The sequence below is a fragment of the Schistocerca serialis genome, chromosome 5 (genome assembly GCF_023864345.2).
Source record: "Schistocerca serialis cubense isolate TAMUIC-IGC-003099 chromosome 5, iqSchSeri2.2, whole genome shotgun sequence".
Lineage (NCBI taxonomy): Eukaryota > Metazoa > Arthropoda > Insecta > Orthoptera > Acrididae > Schistocerca > Schistocerca serialis.
In genome coordinates, this window is record NC_064642.1 from 71,993,255 (window position 1) to 72,018,009 (window position 24,755).

Sequence of the window (24,755 nt, forward strand, 5' to 3'; positions counted from 1 at the left end):
GAAATGTCCTTTTACATGTCAGAAAACTGTTCTCCCATGTAACATTTTCACGCGTAAACTGTTTTAAAAAAACAGCCCGCCACCAGTCTGTTTCGAACTAAGGATGTTTACTACAATGGGCTGACATTTTACCAACTCACCTAGATGTTCGCATTCTGATCTCACAGATTCGCTTTTCTTATACTCTGTAGTTCTGGTGTTACTTTTAATTACCGTTTACATATCTTCTATTGAATGACAGCACACAGCACGAACTAAATTGGTATTTCGGTAGAAATTCTATCAACACACAACATTTGGTACCAATCTGTGTGTCCGACATCTGGAGGTTTGGGTATTGGAGAAGAGTTCCATTAAGTTTAACGTCACACATTAGCACAGCATTCACAGAGTTGAGCATACTGTATATAAGATTAGGACAAAGAATCACTATCTGACAGAACTATATGTTAATAGATATAATGTGGAGCTGCGCACCTATTCACATCATTACAAAAACAAAAAATCACTCACCTGCAGACGAATGATGAGTGGTATATATGCAGGCTGAAAGGATCAGAAACTAACTACCTCTGTCCTTGCCCACATCCTTCGTAATTTCATGCTTCAAACTATGCCATTGGTCCTTGAATTTGTATTCTGTTATAAATCCAAACAATTTTAACACCTCCTCTATGATGATAAAGAATCAAGACCTGTTCCATATACACTTTTGTAAGCTTACTATTAAGAGTCAAGTAACAGGAACAGCTAATCCAATGCAGTGCCATGTGCGATGATGTTACAGTGCTCTCCAGTCCAAAGACTGGTTTGATGTAGTTCTCCATGCTAGTCCATTCTGTGCAAACCTTTTCATCTCTATATAACTACTACAAAAAAAACATTCATTTTAACATTCTTACTGTACTCAAGCCCTGGTTTCCCTCTACAATTTTAAAGCCTCCCCCTCCAATGTTTCCATCACCAAAGTGACAATTCCTTAGTGTGTGATGTGTCCTTTACTAACTCTCTTCTTATAGTACCGCTGTGCTACAAATTTTTTTTCCCCCAAATTCGATTCTGTACCTCCTCATTAGTTAATCAATGTGATCATCTAATGCTCAACATTCTTCTGTAGTATGACATATGAAAATACTTACATCCTCTTCTTGTCTAAACTGTTTATCATTCACATTTCACTTCCTTAATAGGTTATACTCCAAACGAATGCCATTAGAAAAATAGTTGTGAACACTTAAACTGACGTTCTGTGTTAACAATTATCTCTTTTTCAGAAAAGTTTTTCTTGCTATTGCTAGTCTGCAGTTTATATTGTCCCTCAGCTAACGTAAGTTATTTTACTGCTCAAATAGCAAAACTCACAGATTTCTTTTGACATCTTACTTCCTAATCTAACTCTCTAAGAATCACCTGATTTCATTTGTTATTTTCCATTACCCTCGATTTACTTTTGTTGGTATTCAACTTATAATCTATTTTCAAGACATTATCCATTCTGCTCAACTGATCTTCGTATTTGTTTGCCAGCTCTGAATTACAATGGCGCAGACAAACCACAACATTTTTACTTTTTCTCCCTGAACTTTAATTTCCTTTCCCAATTTATCTTTGGTTTGCTCTTCTGATTGCTAAATGCAGAGTGTAAATAACATTTGGGATAGGACACAACCCTGTTTTTCTTACTTCTCAGCTGGTACTTCCCTTTCAAATTCATAGACGCTTGTTCTGTCTGTCTTGACTGGTTTCTCTACAAATGGTACATAAATTTTCATTTGCTGTATTTTATCCTTTCTACCTTCAGAAAGAGTGCATTACAGTCATAATTATCAAATACTTTCTCTAAACCAGCAAATACTTCTGGAAACTAAACTCATCTTTCACAATATCAACTTCTATCAGCTTTTCATTTTTTCTGTGAATAATTCAGGCCCATATTTTGTGAACAGCTCTTCACAAATTGATAGTAATATTCACAATTGTCAACACCTGTCTTTTTCTTCTTTGGAGCAGGAATTACTACATTCTTTTTGAAATCTGGGGATATTTCACTTGTCTCATTTCTTGCATACCAGGTGGAATAGTATTTTCTTGGTTGATACAACAATTATAAATTCAAAAGTAAGGTTGTTCACTCCAGGTACCTCACTCTGTCAAATTCTTTTATCAGTAACTATATCTACATCCATACTCAGCAAATGTAGTACATTCCCAGAGTCTTCATTTAATGCTAGTTCTTGAAACTTTGTTAGTAGACTTCCAGGGGATAGTTTACATCTACCTTCAAGAGTTTGTCTCTTCAGTTTCTTGAGCATCACTGAATCCCTCTCCCATGGATACAACAAACCAGTAACCACTCATGCCACTCTTCTCTCTGTACATTCAATATCTGCTGCAGTCTCAATTGGTATGGGTCCCACACTCTTGAGCAAAATTCTAAAACTGGTTGCACGAGTGATTTGTAAGTAGTTTCCTTTGTAAACTGACCGCACTTCCCCTGTATTCTACCAATAAACTGAAGTCTTCCACCTGCTTTACCCATGGGTGAGCCTATGTGATCATTCCATTTCATACACCTAGAAAGTGTTACACCCAGGTATTTGTACGAGTTGGTCAATTCCAGCTGTGACTCACTGATATTGCAGTCCCAGGATACTACATTCTTTCATTTTGTTAAGTGCACAATTTTACATTTCAGAACATCTAAAGCAAGTTGCCAATCTTTGCACCACTTTCAAATCTTATCAATTTCAGACTGAATATTTATGCAGCTTCTTTCACACTGTACTTCATCATAGGTAACTGCATCACCTAATTTACAAGTTACAAGTTTACGTGCCAAGTAGCTCCACAGATGATGATGGTGGTGATGGTGATGGTGATGATGATGATGATGACATCAAAGTAATGTATGATGAGATAAGAGAAAGTATTCAGATCATTAAGTATGAATAAAATTTAAATAATTAATTCTGATTTTGGGGAGAGACTGCAATTTGACAGGAGGAAAAGAATGGGGAGTGGAGGAACATGCAATAGGAGAGAGGTATCTTAGTAGAGTACACATGGTGTGATTTAAGTATTATGAAAGAGGCTTATATATGTGGAAGAGCCAAAGAGACACTAGAATACATAATGGTAAGAAATATTTCAAAACCAGGTTTACAACTGCAAAACTTTTCCAGGAATAGATGTGGTCTCAGACTACTGGTTATCAATTGCAGATTAAAACTGAAGATATTGCAGAAAAGTAGTAAATTAAAGAGAAGAAACATAGATAACCTAAAAGACCAAGAGATTGTTGATAGTTTCACAGATAGCATTAGGAGACAACTGAGAAAAAAGGGGAAAGGACTATTGTCAAAGACAAATGAATATAAACAAACGAAACAGTAAAAGTAGCAGGGGATCAAATAGGCAAGAAGACAAGGTCCAGAAGAAATCCTTGGACGACATTGCTACTGTCGTCGTCTTCAGTCTGAAGGTTTGATGCAGTTCTCCACGCTAGTCTATCCTGTGCAAAGCCTCTTCCTCTCTACTTAACTACTGCAAACTAACTATTTGAATATGCGTATTGTATCTCGAGTCTCCCTCTACAGTGTTTACCCCCTAACTTACTTCCATTACCAAACTGACAACTCCTTTTCCCCCCAATTTGATACAGTACCACCTCATTAGTTATTCGATCTCCCAATCGAATCTTCAGCATTCTCCTGTAGCACCATGTACATGCGCCCCCCCCCCTCTCTCTCTCTCTCTGTATGTATGTGTGTGTGTGTGTGTGTGTGTGTGTGTGTGTGTGTGTGTGTGTGTGTGTGTGTGTGTGTGCGTGCACGCGCGCGCGTGCGTTTGTTTGTTCTATAGCAGTTTAATAAAATTAACAATAATTTTCATCATCATAGCTGACAGTCATATGTAGACCTAAAGAAGGACAACTCACCAAATATTAGTAGCAATGAGTTGTCAATAGGCACACAAAATGTCGGGACTTCAGTTTGGCAGGTAAATGGGAGTGGGGCATTGTGGCAGGTAAAGGAAGAAACAGGCAGAAAAAGGGAGGGAATGTTGGGGAAGGGTGGTTGACAGTTCACAGGGGGAGGATGCCAGTATGTGAGAGCAAGAGGTCACAGGTGCATGGCAGAGGAATATGTCACAAAGGTTCCAAGCCCAGTGAGCTCATGCGGTGCACGACGACTATCTTTGGTGTGACGTCACAGGTGTCAGACTGCTATTCACATCACTCTCCAGTTTTTTTAAAAATAGTTTTAGGTTTCAAACACTATTTTAATAATTGTTTTTGGTAATACTTGCTATAAAGGTAATTTTTTAGTGGACTTTAACTATCTTGTACTGTTACCGCTTTGAGTACATTGCTATATGAGAGTGCTTTTTCCAGTATGTTTCTCAGCTTTGTTTACATTTCGTGGTGAGCAATTGCGAGGTTGGAACGGATCTGAAGGCTAAGTACTATTAAATTTGGTTGTGTGTTGTACTGACTTATTAATTTTAGTATGAAATAACTGTAGAAGAAACTATCGGAAAAGTTCGCTCACTGTGAAAGGTTAAATTTCAAATAAATAATTGTGTGAAGTGTTCATTGTGGTAATATTAGTGGTGAAATAATGTGTCAATAGTAGTAATTACATTCTTTCTAGAGAGTAAAATTTGAAATCACTGTAGTTAGTTAATAAAACTGTTTTACTGCAGTAGCATAAATTATGTGGAGAAGGGGGCTAGGGAATGGGAATTGGCAACTCGTAAAAAAAGCTGCTAGGAGGAGGATATATTCAGACTGTTTCACTTGGTATATCTCCAACAAATTTGACCAACTGTCAAGAGTTTGGAGGAGAGAAGCCTCTTGTAGCTGTAGGTGTACGGAATATGCAGCAGACCTCAACAGTTAAGAAACCCAAGTCAGTTTAACTTCGAACAGAATGAAGAAGGTGTTGCTGTTAGGTAGTTATCATCTCAGGGGTCCAAGTCAACAGTTGCAGGAAGCATTGGGGGTGTGAGAACCAAGTGACCATCAGTGTGAGCCTAGTGCAGAGTTGTCTCGGGGGCTTCATAACATATGGGGGTTATGTAAGAATTTATGAAAGAGGATCAGACAGTGATTGTGGGTGGAGCTGGGAACTGTCTTTACAGAAGAATGACATAGATGGTAACCTGGAATGGGATAGCTACTCAAACTGGTGGCACAAATCTGCACCTTGAACAGCTGTCCCAGAGTCATGATCAGCCTCATCTTAATACCACTGTTGGATTATTTAACATGGGGCTTGAGATGGCACTGATGATGAAGGGCATAGCTCACTTTGCGAGATTCCAGTTGAATTTATAAATTGTTCAAACTTCACTATGCATGATCTGAATCTCAATGGATATGTGAAGGGGAGGTTTGCAAAGCTAATAGGTAACAGTGTAGGGGTGGAGGATCACTAACGGAAAAATTCCTAGCTACTAAACTGCTTGTTGATGTTAACTCCGTCATTATTGGTAATCACAGCAGTACTTAAGCAAAGTGACTATTCAGAGGCTTCCTACACAGTGATAGAGATTAGCTGGCTATTTTTACAAGAAGCTCTTTGTAGAGTGGAGAGTGGCAATATATGTGAAAGACGGTATTCCATTTGAATCTCTTGATGCATCAAAGGCCTACAAATGACGGATCATTAAATGTTATGCAAGGATAGCTGAATTTAGTGGAACTACACTTTTAATTACACTTTTAATTATTATTAATTATAGTTATCTACAGCTGTCATAACTGATTCCAGGAGGCTTCTGTTCAGACTAGATAGAATTCTTGGTTCACTTTACAGAAAGTACCAAAAATTAGTTGTGTGTGTTTTAATATCAATGTTAAAAGTGATTTGCAACTAAACGAATGCTGGAAGGTCTAAATTCGTGTCATCTGATACAGACTGTTTTCTGTATTGTAAAAGTGCACTGGAATAGTAGCCCAACTATAGAAAACATTTCTGTTCATTCTTCATTACTAGAGACATACACTGTTAGTAAAAGGGTAAATGGCCTTTCAGACCAGGATGTGCAAATTTTAATGTTAAAAGAAATTTTTTCACAAACACATTAAATATAATTCCAATCTATTTAGAAATGTTAATGCAGTAGCAACAGAGATTTTTTAAACCTCATTAAAGAGCAAGACTGGCAGGAAATTTACAGAGCAGATAACAAATGATACATATAAAACTTTTCACAACATATTTCTCTTGCTCTTTCAAAGTTACTTTTCATTATAATGTTGAAAACAGGGTACTGACACTAACAGGCAACCTGGATGACTGATTAATTGGATAAGGACATCACGTAAGACAAAGTGGGAACTATATCAGAATATTAGGGATAGCAGAAATCCAGCTGCAGTAGTCCATTACAAACAGTACTGTTAGGTTCTTAAAAATGTCATTAGAAAGGATAAAAATAAAACCATATAGTCAGCCATGAAGAAAGTGGCTAGCCAGCAGGTTGAACATACAAATTCAATACATGTAAAGATGTTTTTGCTACTGATAAGTCAGATACACATACCGTATTTAACAATCATTTTCTGAATATAGCACATGACTTAAATGAAAACCAAGTTTCTCTTTTCCTCATAGGGCACTGGACAGATTAAATAAAACATAAAATGAGTAGCTCAAAACTGCTTCCTTTCATACTTTCAGAACAGACAATAAAAGGTCATTCTGTCAATAGTAATGATAATTGATATATGAATAATGATTTCAAAATATTTCTGTCTGCTGAAGATATTAGCTTGGTTGTGAAGGATGTTGACTGTGACAAAGGCAATCTATGAAATACTATAGTTCATGGCATAAGTTCATAGCTTGTATACATAAATTCATGCAATCCAGAGTAACACTCAGTTTTTACAGTTTCTAAGACACAAATCAACGAAGTTGACATTTTGGTTCCACAGAATGAACATATGAGTAATGAGTCTGAACAATTCAAATTTCTAACTGTTCAGACAAATCGTAAACTGTCACTGAAAGCCAAGTTCGGGACCTTGTTGAAAAACTGAAAGCTGTTATACTTGCCATTTGAACAATGTTTGCATTAACTGGGGTCCAACAGGAAAATTAGTCTACTTTGTTTATTTTAATTCAATTCGGTTATGACATATAGTTTTGTATTCTGTGGCAACCCTTCCCATTCATAGAGGGTAGCTTTGGCTTAGAAACGGGCAGTTCAAATATGTTGAACCTCTTGTTGACACCTGTTTATGAGTCTGAATTCTGACACTGGCCTCTCAATATTTGTTTCATTTAATGTTGTTTTTAGGCTCCACGTCTCAATTGGTAAAAACAGAACCCCTATAGGATCGCTTTGTTGTCTGTCCATCCGTTTGTCTGTTGTAAACCTTTTCTCTCAGGAGCAGCAAAGTATAAAGTTATAATTTATGTCACATACTCAGGCCTATGGTCCCCTGGCGATGTTAAAAATTTAAGCTTCACAGTCAATGCAATCAAAAGATATGGCTGTTTTTGTCACACATTTTGACACTCACAAAAACCTGTAGGGTACTTCTTGGTGACCTTGAATCATGAAATTAACAAGAAATATTGTTTCACAGTGCAGTGCAAGCAAACTGGGGGGGGGGGGGGACAGAAAATTATTAGTTACCGTATTTACTCGAATCTAAGCCGCACTTTTTTTCCGGTTTTTGCAATTTTTTTTTAAAAAAAAAAAAAAAAAAAAAAAAAAAAAACCGCCTGCGGCTTAGAATCGAGTGCAAAGTAAGCGAAGTTCTGAAAAATGTTGGTAGGTGCCGCCACAACTAACTTCTGCCATCGAATATATATAGCGCTACACAGGCATGCTTTGCAGGTGCAAAGATAAATACTGGCGCCAAAACCTCTGCGTCAGTAAATAAATTTAAAAAAAAGGTGTAAGACGAGCTTTTTTCTCCGCCCTGAGTTTCGACCACTGCATTTTCATACATTATCCAACGACGTAAATACAAATTCCATGTTGTTCATCTTTGAATGTAGCAGCATTTCAATGTACTACGAAAATCCGACTGGCAAGACTATTTGGGATGTTTGTCAATATGGCCAACTCTATGTTCTGAATTTTTTCCTACCTGTGAGAAGAGATGGTTGCTAATAGGAACTTCTATGAATCGCGAATCACATGCAGTATTCTCTTCAACATAAGAATAATACGAATATAAACATTTTGCCATGTATTCTTTTGTATTTGCTGCTATATCATTTAAATCCTGTCTGCCTAATAACCTACGAAACTAGTGTGAGCCAGCAGCAAATGCGGAAAAATATATACATCGTGTCATGTTTATATTCGTATTATTCTTATGCCTAATAGTGATACAATCAGAAATGAAGCACGGCAATTGACTAGATTTTTAAATCTAAGATGACTAATTTCTGTGCATAATTAATGTACAAAAGAGGCGTCTACAAAGATTTTCAAACGGAGAAAAATTTTAGCTAAACTCTCGTTCAGAACATCTATCATATGCAGTCTATTATTTGGTTCTTGTTCATCATTATCAAAGAAAGCAGCAGTGTAAGTAACAACAAATAGCAGTCTCTTGCCATTGTTTCGCTAATGAGACAATTCCTCTCTCTCTCTCTCTTTTTTTTTTTTTTACGTGGCGGTAGCGCGCACAAAAGCAAGCCATGCCGCGAGCGGCGACAGGTCGTAAACAGTTATCAGAATGCGACAAACAATGCATGACACAGTACAATAGTGCATTTTCAGCCTAGACTGACATTAACACCTATAACAAAGAGAACGGCACTTATCAGATCTAAGAAAAATAAGCAACCGATTCAAACCTGACTAAGCACGCCTGACGCATAGCAATGGTAAAGCTTAACTGCTAAGCTTACGACTCGAACCAAACTACTGTAGCTGTATTGTCATTTAATCTACCTAAATTGTGTCTCATATTACAATAGACCAACTTTGTTTCGATTTGGAAGTGCGGCCTAAAACTTCTCTCTCCCCTTGAATTTCGAGTCTCAAATTTCAGGTGCGGCTTAGATTCGGGAAATTTTTTTTTCCTTGATTTCGAGTCTCATTTTTCAGGTGCGGCTTAGAGTCAAGTGTGGCTTAGATTCGAGTAAATACGGTACATTACATGCAAAATGTTTGCTTTTGTCATTTAATATCCCATTTTAAACTTTAAAAAATTCCCAGGACTGATATCTTGCCAGTGTCGGTGTCAATAGTAGGCAAAAATCGTTGAGATTCTCGACTCCCAGGATGGATGAATCTTATATGTACATAATTAAGTTTGTACAGAACCCTCAGAGTACGAGTCCCACTCACAACTGGCTAATTTTATTTGTTAACAACAAGACAGTATTTCCACAAATTAGCACTTTCACTCAGTCAGTACTAGGCAAAAATCCAATCTGCACTTGGACTGCACCTCTGACTCACATTCAGGAAGGCATGCAGTATTCTGCTGCTACCACAGGAATTAAAAAATCTTAGCAATAATTCTCACACAATCATGCCTAAACTGAAGAATTTTCTGAAAGCTTACTACCGTAAGTTCCTAGAAAAATTAAGCTAATTCTTGAGTTATATTGTTGATTATGGTAATACATATTCTCAGCTTGCCATCTGCCTGGGCTTTGTCTGCATTTTATTTTATTACATTAACCAGACATGTCTTCGGCCTGGAATCTCACCGACAAGAGTAAAACTGTCTTCAGTGACGAGGCCCACTTCAAACTGAGCCCCGATGACAAACGAGGGCGTGTCTGGAAACGCCGCAGACAGCAGTGGGATACCAACACGATAACCCACGCTTCGGCCTGAAAACTAGGAGTGCTGGCCCGAGGTGCCATTTCTTTTCATAGCAGAAAGCTTTTCATTGTCAACCGCAGCACTGTTACAGCACAGCAGAATGTTGACAATATTCTATGCCACATTTTGTTGCCCTTCTTCGAGACACATCCTGGGGTTTACATTTCTGCAAGATAATGTCCATCCAAACATGGTGATAGTTCCTTGTGTTTGTCAGGTTGTATATGTGGACAAGGAAAAAAAATTCCCGGATTTCCAGGTTAAAAATACACTTTCTCCCAGGTGCAAATACACTTTTTCCATGTTAAGTGACAGTACACTCTTATTCGGCACTGTAAAACTCATCAATTCTTTGAATGTTTATGGTTTTATATACCGGTGTAGAATCTCCCGGCACCTTAGAAAGCGAAACTCAGGAGGAAAAACACGTTTTGAAAGACCTTTGATGTGCAGCAACATGTACGCTGCATATTTTTGTATTACGAAGGTATAAATTCTAATTCCACCAAACACTGCATGTCACTTTCCGAAGCATTGAAATCAAGATTGCGATGCGCTTTTGTAAGCCAGTCATAGCTCACGTCACGTGATCCCGCCAGCTGATGACAGCACAGGACACGTGATGTAGTCAGCCAATAGCAAGATCGCTGTTATGTAGCGCGCTTGTTACACTTTAAGATACATCACACAAATTTGCCAGTAAAATTTTAAATAACAACATAAATGTCTGATCCTGTGGGCTCGAAATTCTTCTAAACGGTCGTCCTCAAAGAGTTGATTTTTAAATGAGAGTCAAACGCTTTGCGATTTAAGAAATTCATCATACATTCTTGCACATAGCTCATCTTACGTAAAAGGAAATCTGCTTTCAATGTAAAACTTTTCAAACCATCATTTGCAATATTTTCCCGCGACCTGTAAGAAATACGTTCGTTTCAGCAGTTGCAAGAGAGCGCCAGATAACAAGCATCACCGTGCTTGGGCAGCTACGATGACGCAGGAAGCCCATATGTTAGTATGTGTAAGATATTAAAAGATCTTAAATTATGTCATAAAAGAAACAAGACATCAGAGGATACTTCAAGAGCGTTGGAATTTCGTGAACCATACTAAAACGCATAATTCGGCTTAAAATGCACATTCGTACGTAAATTTTCCTGGAGTACCACTACTGTATTATCTCATGTTTGGTCCTTTATTATGGCATAACGCCATACGTGCACTTGAAATGCAGCAAACAGTTGAAACTAGCCAATAGTATGAAATTAAACACTTCATTTCAAATAAATTGACTGCCTCAACAGAAAAGATTAATAAAAGCCAAATCTCTTTAGCAAACTGGCAAAAATAACTTCATTGTTCTGTAAGGCGATTAATGTTTGACTGTCAGAAAGGTAGAAATAAAATCTAAAACTAATAACATATTTTAGCCCTCCGTAATAACGCGAATGTATTTTAATTCATTTGATGGCTCTTGACCACAAAAATCCGTTTTGTTATCATTTAACATCAGAGCAATAAACAAAGAGGAAACAACAAAAATCACTAAACGTAAACACAGGTCACGTGAAGATGACCCACCTCACCAACACAACTCAGACTGCTCTGTGCATCAGCCCCAGATTTATTAATTTCCGAACCTTGGCAATATTAGGTAGTGGCGCCCAGCCACATTTCTGTAACCAGAAGTGGGAGAAGGTACTACTCATATGAGACTTAACTGCACATGCGCAAGAGCCCTTCCGCAACTGCTCAAACGAATCTAATTTAAACAGTTGTCACGCCACACCCATCGGAGGCAATTTGTTGTTACAAAGCATTGCATAGTCTTCCTAAAGCCTTTGACACACTTTGCTGTGGGCAGACGCTTGTATGAGCACCGTTTTGCTGTTGTATATGGCGCATTTCCTTTGCAACTTAAGTTTTATTTTCATTTCTTTTTCTCGTTCATGTTTTGTTGCTGCAGTATTATTCTGCAGTGGCGGGATGCAGTAATATCCTTTGTTAAGAGTATTGGTTCTTACCAGTCAAAAATCACAAAAATTTAACTGAAAACTAAAACAATGAAAAATTCCCGGAATTCTAAACAATTCCCGTGTTTTTCCGGTTTTCTCCCAGATGAAAAAATTCCCGGGTTTTTCCCGGATCTCCCGGGTCATATACACTCTGGTTTGTCTTTATGCTTGTCAAATCCTACCTTGGCCAGCAAGGTCACCAGATCTCTTCCCAATTTACAACATTTGGAGCTTTATAAGCAGGACCCTCTGACCAGCTCGGAATTTCAACAATCTAACATGCCAATTGCACAGAATTCGGCACAATGTCCCCGAGGAGGGCACCCACAACTCTAATAACAGTGCGAAGCTGTATAGCTGCTTGCATAAGGAGAAGGAGCACTGAAATTGTAATCATTTGTTTGCCTGTACACTAACATTTTTTTTTTTCGTTAGCCTGTGTTAAAAAGTTTTCAATAAATTTCCATGACTACAGAACTATATTGTCATGTAATATTTTACTCATCAACTGAAAAGGGATTGGGGGGCGGGGGGGGGGGGGGGGGATGAAGAAACTGAATCATCAGCAAAACACGTATGTGTGAAGAAGTTGTTTTGGTCAAAGCACAACCTTTTTGAAAGGTAGCAACTTCAAAACTGTTTTAATTTTCCTATCTTTAAATTGTTCAAGTGTCAGTCTTTATTCAGCTTCAGATGAATAGTTGCTTTTCTCTTTTTGTGTTAATCGTTTACATTGTGAAAATTTCATTTGTCATACTAGAAATATGCATTTATTTCCTGTTAGTTGCGCAACATAAGTTATACCTTTTCAACCTCTTTTACATATCATTATTCTAGATATCAATATCACTGCAATAAACTGCAGAGTAGCAGCCTTAACAAAAATTTCACACAAGTTATTTGAGACAGGTTACAATAACTAATGAAGAATGCCTCCACTGGAACCAGTCATGGAACACATCTAAAATTGAGACAATTTACTGAGAACACAATTCCATTCACTTATGCCATTTCAAAGCAGCAAGTTTTCAGCAAATAAATCTGTACCTGTACATTATAGAATAATTTTGTAAACATCTTTCTAAGAATGGTTGCATCATGTGACAAACCATGGACTATTAATCTTGAAGATAAAATATCATGCAATACTCACCGAAACTACCCATGCACCGGCACTGTTCTGTTCTGTATACTGACGAAGAAAAAGTTTGTTTTTTTCTCTAGTATACAATCCCTTCCTCCTCCTAACATGATTTGCTATAACATGATGAACTTCACAAACATCCTCATCACAGGTATCTACTCTTTCCACTTCATATTGATACAAATGAGCTGGTGGTTCAAAACACCTGCAAAAGAAAATTCTATAGTAATACATGTAGCACATTTCTACAAATGTAATATGTGACCTCTTACTTCCTGCAGGTGTCAGTGTACTTCTACTTTCCTCATCAAGCTCTTTTGTTCAACCTTGTTTCTTGACGGGGTAGGGGGGAAAGGGGCGGGGTAGGCGACAGGGACGGTAAAGAAAAACATTGCTGTGGGCAGAGCTTTTGTAATTCACACTTCTGCTGCTAGGATTGCATAGCGTAACTCATTGTCAGTTCAATGCCACCTGTGATGTTGACCTGGCTTCTTGTGTTCATCTGTAGTGACTTTTGGCTAGCTTGTCCTAGTTTTCTTTTTTAAGATAGCAAGTTTAAGTGAACAATACGCAGCTTCGAAATTTCGTTTCCTACTCAGTAAAAATGCTTTTGAAACTGTTTTAATGTTGAGAACAGCTTACCAAGATGGTCCTATGGGAAAAACTCAGGTGCACAAGTGGATTGCTCAATTTAAAAATGGCAACATGTTTATTCATGACAAATATTGTTCTGGATGTCCATCAGCTGCCCAAATCGATGAAAATTTTGAAAAGATTCGAGAGTATTTGCTCACAGACCATTTAAGAAGATTGAGAAATGGCGTTCATCAAAAAAGACTATTTGTGACGGACAGAAGACTGGTTCTTCGACCATAACAATGCACCTGCACATCCATCCATCTCTGTCAGTTTTTGGCTAGTTTTAGTTTTTGGCTAAATATGGCATGGTTCCACCTGACCTGGCTCTGTGCAACTCTTTCTTATTTCCACTTGTGGAAAGGGGTATGGAACGATGCCAATTTGACAACACCGAAGAAGTCAAGGAAAAAAAAATGAGGGAGGAGCTGTAATCCATTTCTGTAGATGACGACAAAAAATGTTTCAAACAGTGGAAGCGCTGGAGGGACACATGTATTAGTCATAATGAAGAGTATTTTGAAGGGGATAAGGTGGTTTTGTAAACAATTTGAAAATTCAAAAAATAATTCCAGTTTTTTTGTGTATCCCCTCGTATTCTGGAGAAGGCCCAGCTAGACAAGTTACGATCTTAAGATCTTGAGAGCACTAAAGTGTTGTTCAACTGCAGCAGTGACGGTCCAGCCAGCAGCTTCAGCAGCACCAAGGAATTCCTAACCCAACGGTGGTTAGCAAGTTGATACAAAGAACTGGTCATCACAGGTATTAGGCCGGCAGTTCCATGCTCATTAAGGAAACAGTGGCAGGTAGGATGCTTGACCAGCACAAAGAACTGAGACTTCTGTTATCTTTAAAAGTGAAGGAATATCCAAATATCGAAAATTCAACAGTAATTCAACCGCTCATTGTAGAACTAGTCTAGTAACCCAAAATCACCAAGACATATATCTACCTGTGTCTGTATATGTGTGGATGGATATGAGTACGTGCGTGCGTGCACGAGTGTATACTTGTCCTCCCCCCCCCCCCCCCCCCCCCCCCAAGGTAAGTCTTTCCGCTCCTGGGATTGGGATGACTCTTTAGCCTCTCCCTTAAAACCCACATCCTTTCGTCTTTCCCTTTCCTTCCCTCTTTCCTGATGAAGCAACCTTGGGTTGTGAAAGCTTGAAGTTTGTGTGTTTTTTATTGTCTCTACCAATGCTTTCGTTTGGTAAATTACAGCATCTTTGCTTTTAGATATATTTTTACCTTCTAGGTATTTATTTTTGGCAGCTCAACTTCTGAGAGAGATGTCCATTCCTCTTCAACTGAACTGCCTACTGTGGTGTTCATTATCACAGCACGTACAGCCTTAGAAAATTTCAAATGTGTGTCATCATCCCTCAGCAGTTTGGTATCTAACCTCTTTCCATATTTATTCTTCTCGACAATTCTCAAACTTAAGTCTGCTCTTCATCATTACTAAATTGTGGTCTGAGTTTATATCTACTCCAGAAATATGCCTTACAGTCCAATATCTGATTTTGGAATCTCTATCTGACACTGATGTAAACCAGCTGAACTCTACCCAAATTTCCAGGTGGCCTTTTTTAAGTATACTTTGTCACTTCATGACTTTTAAACAGTGTATTCACAATTACTTAACGAAATTTATGGCAGAGCTCAATTAGTTTTTTTTTCCTCTGTTATTTTTACTATCAAGCCCGTATTCTCCCACAATGCTATCTTCCAGTACTCCTCGCCCTACTACCACGAGCTAGGCAGCACAGTTATGGAACAGAATATGGGACAGTGCTTTAGCGAGGGATATGAATACTTTTCTGAACTGAAGCAAATAAAGGCAGCAGGGGTCAATTTGGATGTAAATAACATCAGTGAGTGATGTGTTAAACGGCAATGGAATATTGGTGATAAAACCGTATGGTATTTGATGAGGGAAATATTAGGAACCTGAAGCAATACCGTGAAGCTGACGCAGGAAATTGACAGATGAAAGCATTAGATGGCTGTAAAAGGAACTATGAACAAAACTGAGGGTTTGGAAATATCTGTGCTGTGAGTTGTAGGACGGTTCTGTGATGCAAGGAAATTAATTTGTATGTTAGTAATCACCACACCAGGAAAGTTAAGTAACTAAGGTGAAATGAAAACAGGAGCAATATGCATTAGGGAAGCATCGAGTTGGAGATACGATGTGGCAATTTGTGACGTGACTAGTGTTTAACTATGATCTGAGGTTGGGCAGGAAAGCAGATAGCACATCCTGCAATCAAATTGGTCATTATGTGTAAACAGGTGCTGCAGAAATCCTGTGTGACCATGCCGGTCAGGGCCAATAATGTGTGAGCACAACAAAGCTGAAAAGGAAACCATAGAGGAAAAATGTGTATGGAGAAGGAGAGGGGGGGGAGGGGGGGGGGGGGGAAGAGAGAGAGAGAGAGAGAGAGAGAGCAGATGGAACACACAATACACAAAAGATGGATTCTAAGAGGTTCAGACTGAAAACAAGAAAATATGTGGACAGCAATACACCAAATATTATTTAGAACACTGTACATAGTGCCTTTTGCTTCACCATTTGAGTCTCGCTTTCTTTCAAAGTACCAAATAACACCCAATACTATTTTTCACCGTCAAGAGCTTTTTCATGGTTGAAACAATATTCATCAACACCAAGCACTCTGAGGTAACATTACAGTGCTTGGACAAAAAGAGAAAGTGCAGTGGACATAATATCGTGTCACACCAGTTAAGAGGACTTTCTGCAGTTTTGAACATATTTTCATGGTTCCCAGAATCGTCTGTGGTGCCTGCAGGGTTCGTACAAGACAGAATCGATATCACTTGAACAATCCACCATTTTTTAAACCATTGTTATGGTCTCCTGCTTTGTAGGTATTACGCGATGTTGAAGTTGTGTTTCGTGTGTTTCACATGCTTTTCCACTGATTGTGTGTTCAAAAAGTGCGGTGAAGAGGGGAAATGTTTGGAGAAAGTTATTTACAAAGCCCTTGACAAGTCTACAGATGAAAAAAAATCTTTGATGACAATTCAGCTTACACAAAACCTAAAAACTGTAGCAATTCTACATTTTTTTGAAGATGAGTTGCTCCATATGTTTATCAAATAATTTTGACAGATTGTGTTGTTGTGAAGAATTCTACTTCAGGTAGACCAGGAAATGAATGTGAGCATTAAGACTCCAGTAAATGTAACACTGGATTGTGTATCTCTCCATGTTTCAATTTGCATCACACTGCACTCCATTAAGAATGCAAAATTTTGTTTTGATCTAATGTTTGCGTGTTTCTTAAGATGTAAATTGGCTGTTAAAGAAATAGAAACAGAAAAATCACACATCAGCTTCCACATTTATATACTACAATTTCTTTCTTTTCTTCCTCAGATAATTACCGTTATATTAAACTTTCATCTTCAGATTCAAGATTTAACACTAGCAATACCAAAATGTGCGTATTTAAAGCAGAAAGTCTAATAAACCTAAAAATGTTCTGAAATTCAAACCACAAATTTGTACACACTATATATATATATATATATATATATATATATATATATATATATATATATATATATAATGGAAGGAAACATTCCACGTGGGAAAAATTATATATAAATACAAAGATGAGGTGACTTACCGAACAAAAGCGCTGGCAGGTCGATAGACACACAAACAAACACAAACATACACACAAAATTCAAGCTTTCGCAACAAACTGTTACCTCATCAGGAAAGAGGGAAGGAGAGGGAAAGACGAAAGGATGTGGGTTTTAAGGGAGAGGGTAAGGAGTCATTCCAATTCCGGGAGCGGAAAGACTTACCTTAGGGGGGAAAAAGGACAGGTATACACTCGCACACACACACATATCCATTCACACATATACAGACACAAGCAGACATATTTAAAGACAAAGAGTTTGGGCAGAGATGTCAGTCGAGGCAGAAGTGCAGGGGCAAAGATGTTGTTGAATGACAGGTGAGGTATGAGTGGCGGCAACTTGAAATTAGCGGAGATTGAGGCCTGGTGGATAACGGGAAGAGAGGATATATTGAAGAGCAAGTTCCCATCTTTCCTGATGAGGCAACAGTTTGTTGCAAAAGCTTGAATTTCGTGTGTATGTTTGTGTGTCTATCGACCTGCCAGCACTTTCGTTCGGTAAGTCACATCATCTGTGTTTTTAGATATATTTTTCCTCCAGGGCTTCTCGTGGAGCTTGTGGTGCCCAACTGGCGATAGACAATAAATTTGTCGTCATGGGACCAGGGCTTCCAGTGGAGCTTCTGGCGCCCAACCGGCGACATACAATCACATTTCTTAGTGTATTATTTAGTTGTAAATTGTCGTCATGGGACCAGGGCTTCCAGTGGAGGTTTAGATATATATATAAGGTCTTTAACCTTTCATCCTTTCCTCTCCTTCCCTCCTTCCTGATGAGGCAACAGTTTGTTGCGAAAGCTTGAATTTTGTGTGTATGTTTGTGTGTCTATCGACGTGCCAGCGCTTTCGTTTGGTAAGTCACATCATCTTTGTTTTTAGATATAGTTTTCCCGTGCGGAATGTTTCCCTCTAGTAATTCATATCATTAATTTGAACCCAAGAATTACGTTTGTTATTGTCACTGTTGCATTTCAAAATCTTTTCTGTCGTCTCATTTTCTCTTTTTGTTTTTGCCAGTAGTTTCACTTTGTATTCACCTTCTCCTTTTTACCATAATCTACTATACAATTTTATCTCGCCTATATATACTCAATAATACGTCACCCACTTCCAAACCATAACCAAAAAATTTTTTTACCGCTTTCAACACTACCGCTGCTATAAAATCCACCGTTTCTAGTCCACAAACAGTTCCTTGCACCTATTAAACAACCATTTCGTCTAGTTCTGATAACTTTCGCTTTATTTCCATTTCCGTTTTTCCCACATCACTGATAATTTTTAGCCGCTTCCCACAGGTTTTAACGTCATTATTTCTTTGCCAGACAATTGTTAGCCTCATTTTCATAATCTGCCACCACAAAACCACTCTCTTTTTAATACATTTACACGCCGTTTTTTCGAAATTTTCCCGAATCTCTCCATCCTTTAACATGTTTTGGTGGCAACACAACCACCTAACCTTTGTGCACATCGTTGTCCACCAACCCAAGTTCACCACAGGATCAACATAGCCCAGCTTTATCCAACACTTTTTCACCTTTTTTCACAACAGATCTCCAGTTACTTTCTCCAGTTATTTTCATTTTCATTTCAACCTCATGTTACACTATCCACCTTCTAATACCATGTCACCCTCACAACACCCCCATTAAAGGTCTTTAAATATGTCTGCTTGTGTCTGTATATGTGTGGATGGATATGTGTGTGTGTGTGTGTGTGTGTGTGTGTGTGTGTGTGCGCGCGAGTGTATACCCGTCCTTTTTTCCCCCTAAGGTAAGTCTTTCCGCTCCCGGGATTGGAATGACTCCTTACCCTCTCCCTTAAAACCCACATCCTTTCGTCCTTCCCTCTCCTTCCCTCTTTCCTGATGAGGCAACAGTTTGTTGCGAAAGCTTGAATTTTGTGTGTATGTTTGTGTGTCTATCGACGTGCCAGCGCTTTCGTTTGGAAACATTCCACGTGGGAAACATATATTTAAAAACAAAGATGATGTGACTTACCATACGAAAGTGCTGGCAGGTCGATAGAAAAACAAACAAACACATACAAACACACAAAATTCTAGCTTTCGCAACCAATGGTTGCTTCGTCAGGAAAGAGGGAAGGAGAGGGAAAGACGAAAGGATGTGGGTTTTAAGGGAGAGGGAGAGGCCTTTACAAATGTCTGCTTGTGTCTGTGTATGTGCGGATGGATATGTGTGTGTGTGCGCGCGCGAGTGTATACCTGTCCTTTTTTCCCCCTAAGGTAAGTCTTTCCGCTCCCGGGATTGGAATGACTCCTTACCCTCTCCCTTAAAACCCACATCCTTTCGTCTTTCCCTCTCCTTCCCTCTTTCCTGACGAAGCAACCATTGGTTGCGAAAGCTAGAATTTTGTGTGTTTGTATGTGTTTGTTTGTTTTTCTATCGACCTGCCAGCGCTTTCGTATGGTAAGTCACATCATCTTTGTTTTTAAATATATATATTAACTAGTCCGCAGATAATGGCAGTTACGTGCAAGACTTAGCATCATTTGTGATAAAAAATAAAAAAGGGAAATTTTCCTATTTACATTCTTATTTTTGCACAATGTAAGCTTAAACAATGATTAAGATAACAAAAAAACCATTAACACAATATGAGCAAGCAGGGTGAAATACTGTTAATTTCTGATGTCACCATCACCTACCTGTTCTGTACGTGTGTAGTCTTCAATAGACTGGGGTATTCAAACTCTACCCTACCACAATCAACTAATCACTGGCGCCACCTACCCACCGGCAGCAATGCTGACAGCCGTTTTACATGCTGTTGTGACTTTTACGCACAAGAGTAATTGGTTGAGACAAAAAAGCTGCAAGCATGTAACTGACATACATAATTGGCAACGACTAGTTGCATCAATGTTCTCTTTGCTAAACTGTTTTAACACTGATGAATCACATACTAAGAATGCTGTTAAGAGTTCTTGCAGAGTTTGGGATAGCAGTGATGATGTCTGATGTAACGCATACTGCCCTGGTACCTTTTAGGAAAGCTGACAAGAAGAGGTTCATAGCTCATGGCCTACACCTCAACAGATATTACAAATCAAACTGCCAACCTAAATCTTTTTAGGATAACGAGTGACAAATCAGCAGCAGTAGCATAAAACTCCTCAACATTACACCACCTTGCACAGAAGACAACCGTCACTAAAATCAAGAACTATTTTTTAACAAAAGAAGAAATCTGTCATCACTTTCTAGTAGCACATAGCAGCTGTCAATGACTAAGGTAGACAACGTGTATTTATCCAGTTATAGTTCAGTTTTATTTTCCCAAAACATCTGGTGTGAACTGTGCTTTCACTGAACCCTGGCTCAATTCTGGAATTCCGCAAAATGTTGCATGACTCATTGGCAACACATTAATAAAAAACAACTTTTGAAATATAAAATATTTTATTGTGTTTATACCTGCTATCTGGGTTGTTTATTGGTTTCTCTTTCTGCATCTCCTCTTCTGTTGGAGCACGTACTTGCAGAATGTGACAGTCAACCCTACAAAACAATTTTTAAAATGGGTAAAAGCTGTCGTACAAAAACAATTTACACAGCTCTATGCTCTAAGTAAACTTACCACTTATTTTCACCAAACAACACCTCCACCACTTCCCCGACGAAGTATCTGTCTTTTATATATGAGTAAACATCTTCCATCATTTCTTTCTGGGATGATCGCTGCGTCAATGATGCTAAATACAACACTGGTACTTTGAGCTGTAATTTCAAACACCAAAAAGTAAGGGAAGAAAATAATACCGCACACAAAATTACCCATATAACTGATAAAACTGAATTGTCAATAACAAACTGTTTTGCTACAATACAGTGAGATAACATTAACACAGCATGAATGTACCATACACAACCTTTAAAAAGAAACTATCTGTTTAACATTCCATCATCAACTATAATTTACTGTGGTAGATACCTTTATAGGTCAAAGTGCAATAACCTGCTCTAATATTGTGTACAGCAAAATAGATTCATGAATATTCGAGGATCAGATAATGATGTTCGGTTTATGAGGTGCTCAACTGCTCAGTCATCAGTGCCCATTCAAAGTCCCAATTCTTACACAATTTGATCTAGCCACTGTCACTAATGAGGATGATGATGATGATGATGATGATGATAACACAAACACCCAGTCCCCGGGCAGAGAAAATCCCCAACCCGGGCGGGAATCAAACCCTGGCCCCCTTGATCCAGAGGCAACAACTCTAGCCACTAGACCACGAGCTACAGATGACGATCAGATAAGTGCACAATACTAGAGACGTTGGAGATATTCGCCAAACATCAATGAAGTCTGCAGAACAGTGAAACTGGCATAGACCTAAAGCAGACACGAGGCTAAAAACATCTACGCCTATAATATTGCATCACAAGAAGTTCAGATGTGTAACATCAAGTTTTCTTTGCCAGCAGTTTGCAAGCAATGATGATGTGTCATAGTAAGTGTGATAAGAACCCCTTTAGATAAGAATGTACAATGATAAATAAATAAACAGGCCTACAGGAAGTACCTATTCAAGTTCAATGGAAACGGAAAACCATATTTGTGATAAAAGTTTATATAAATAATGACAACATTCAAAATTAACAACTACATTCACTACTATATTATTTAAACTGAATTTGTCATTAACTAACATCTGTCAAATAGACTTCAAAACATCAAAAAACCACTCATACAATCCTTACTTGAAGTACTAGAGATTATGAACTGGAATAAAATTGTGGAGCTATTCAAAATGTAGGTGATCTCTTAATTACTATATTGTGCAGAAATTCAAATGAGCACAGGGCAATATATTATCCTGGTGGCAATAGTCAGAATTTTTGGAACTGCATAAACAGTTATTCTAAAAATGTCCCAACAAGTCAAATGAAAAAACCAAACAACAAGAGCCCCTACTCACTATGTACTTAGAACCCTTAAAGGAAAAGAATGGATATCACCATCTCAGTTAACATGTACATTTTGACTAGCTCTACTGTGAATTAAAATGCGAAGGGTATAGCCCTTTATATGTGCCATTAGCACAATCTTGAGTTGAAAAGTGTCTACTACTTAACACAAATTTTTATATTACCTCAACAGGAAATTCCTTCAGAGCTTTTCTTGCTTCTCTTTCGCTGTTCAACGCTTCCTGAAATGTTAAATCTGGTTTTCCCGATAGACCGCATGACCATACTAGGGAATTGCACTGTATGATGCGTTCACAGAAATCACTGAAACATAAATTATGCTTTTTACTGTGTTTCAGGGGCTATTTGCATGAATACTGAAGTCATCATCAATGAGAACGCAAAGCTTGGTAAGCACAATCACATACATCAATGGACGACATTACATACTAATTACAAAACGTGCTTTTGAAGAGATTTCGCCATTTAATGACAGCTCTCGCTCATGGATGAGACTGTGCTACAAATTCCAACAACGAGGTCATTTTTAAACAAGTAACAATCATGGATACTCGTAAGGCACAGTAAAATTATCGTGAAAACATACTTACTCGTAATTCCGGAACACTTCGTTAGTCATCTCGCAATAAAACACTTCATCTTCGTCCCGCAAATCTTTTGGTGGTTTCACTCTTCTAAACGGTTCTTTGTGAAGATAGGGCATTTTACACAATGACTAACACGTATTTGCTGTTTCTAGTGTAATCACACGTATAGAACACTGTTTAATACGTTATCATTAATCTGTAATGCTGGTTTGCCATCAGGTTCTGTAACAACAGCTACACTGCCTAGGGTACGTAATGAAGGCTCCAGGAGCAACAATAACCTGCATTAAAGAATAAAATACACTAATCTGTTTCCATTTACCAATGATGATGTATAATTATTTGATCAAAACATATTTAGTAAGGTGATTGCACTTTACACACTTCCGAAAACCGCGATTGGTACATGGAATAAATAAAAACTAGAAACAGGCGGCAATTTTGTATACAAGCATGCCAACATTAGCAGAAAGGTCCATGACTGTGCTCACAGTTTCTTGTAAAGATAAAAATATAATGTAGCCATTTTTGTGAAAAACTTTCCTACGAGGTTGGTTACTGTGGCAAGTCAAGAATTAAGGTTTCCCTTTCCCTTAATAGCGAGTGCCTACAGTTTTCGAGTTTGTAATGACAGTAGATCAGAATCTCTCTAAAAAGAAGAGTCAAGGCTTTTTAATTTCAACTAGTTTTTGTTCGCAATGAATTAATATTTACTATAAAAAGGTATTTCGTTAAAGAAAGTTTACATTTATCTGTTGTGTTCAGCTTGAGCATTGAAGTTCAAATGTAATCAGAGATTTTGAATGTCATCAGTAGTGCACAGATCTTCATGCATGCAAGCATAGAGAATGTAACTAATTACAAGATACGTTTCGTATTCACCTACATTCCTTCAACGTAATACGTGATAATGATAATATGCTTCCCTTAATCCCGGTAATCTGTAGCTTGCTACAGTCCAATCAGACCCCAGATTCTACCGAACTTAGTCTATTTATCAGGGTTTAAAGCGGCTGCTAAACACTTACATAACTGTAGTCAGTTTTTATTATTCGATCTGGGGAGTTACTACGTGTCTATCCCCAAAATCTGAGAACTATGGAAGGTACGAAACTGTTGTATTTTAGTTTTCTGTGATACAGTAAAAGTTTCATTTTTGAGATTGACAAATGGATAGTAGTTTGAAATAAATTATTCGTTATGCTTTGTTTTCAGTCTTCAATTTTGCCAACTTCTAGTTAATAAGTAAATTGATTAGCTTGCTATGGGTCTGAGCGCGTGGCCACGTAAAGGATATTGCATAATATGGATCTTAAAGGGCCATGTTTTGTCAATTTCGTCTTCACAAGAAACTGAAGTACGCAGTTCTTTGCTATACAGCGTCATTCTTCATCAATGACACGGCGCTGGCAGCCAATGACCCCTATTGAAATCAGCACTTCTTCATTCCGCAGTAGCTAACTTTTTTTTATTTTGCTGAATAGACAGCGAATTACCACCTCGGCCGAAGGAAATTTTGTTTGGTTTCGAGAAGAAGTAGCTAGCCACAGTATGTGCCTTATCAAATGTATGGTCGTACTTAGAGATGAAAATTAGGCCCTTATAATGCCAGTACCAATTAAAGCGCCGCCTTCCCCCCCCCCCCCCCCCCCCCCCCGGTTGTACGTTAATCAGTTTTTTTCTTTTTTTTACGTGCTGTAAGAGTCATTTTAACCCTGTTAAGGGATACCCAACCCTATTTTTTTTTCTATCACCAGACTTTTTAATAGTTTATTCATAACATCTCATCACTAAGTGCTTCGCACCGTACCATATGTTCCCAACAAGACTTGCTACAATTGTAAAAATGAAACTACAATCATGGAGAAAGGTCTTAATTATGCTACACAGAACATACAAATAGTTAGCCGTTGTGAGAGTCC

General features: G+C 38.1%; 2 protein-coding genes across 3 annotated transcripts in view; one reads left to right on the top strand and one right to left on the bottom strand.

The window, feature by feature from the left end:
• Positions 1-23,251, bottom strand: part of LOC126481491 (bromodomain adjacent to zinc finger domain protein 1A) — a 145,886-nt gene extending 122,635 nt beyond the window's left edge. For both annotated transcript variants that reach the window (XM_050105273.1, XM_050105272.1), the window contains exons 1-5: positions 22,837-23,251; positions 22,411-22,549; positions 20,889-21,028; positions 20,726-20,809; positions 12,979-13,174 (exon numbers count right to left, since the gene is read on the bottom strand). In XM_050105273.1, coding sequence (XP_049961230.1) covers positions 12,979-13,174; positions 20,726-20,809; positions 20,889-21,028; positions 22,411-22,549; positions 22,837-22,949 — 672 coding nt within the window. In that variant the 5' untranslated portion in view covers positions 22,950-23,251. The remainder of the gene's footprint in view (positions 1-12,978; positions 13,175-20,725; positions 20,810-20,888; positions 21,029-22,410; positions 22,550-22,836) is intronic.
• Positions 23,252-23,731: 480 nt separating this feature from the next.
• LOC126481494 (molybdopterin synthase catalytic subunit-like) overlaps positions 23,732-24,755 on the top strand; it is a 95,318-nt gene continuing 94,294 nt past the window's right edge. The window contains exon 1 of the mRNA XM_050105281.1: positions 23,732-23,938. The gene's annotated coding sequence lies outside the window, so the exon portion shown is untranslated. The remainder of the gene's footprint in view (positions 23,939-24,755) is intronic.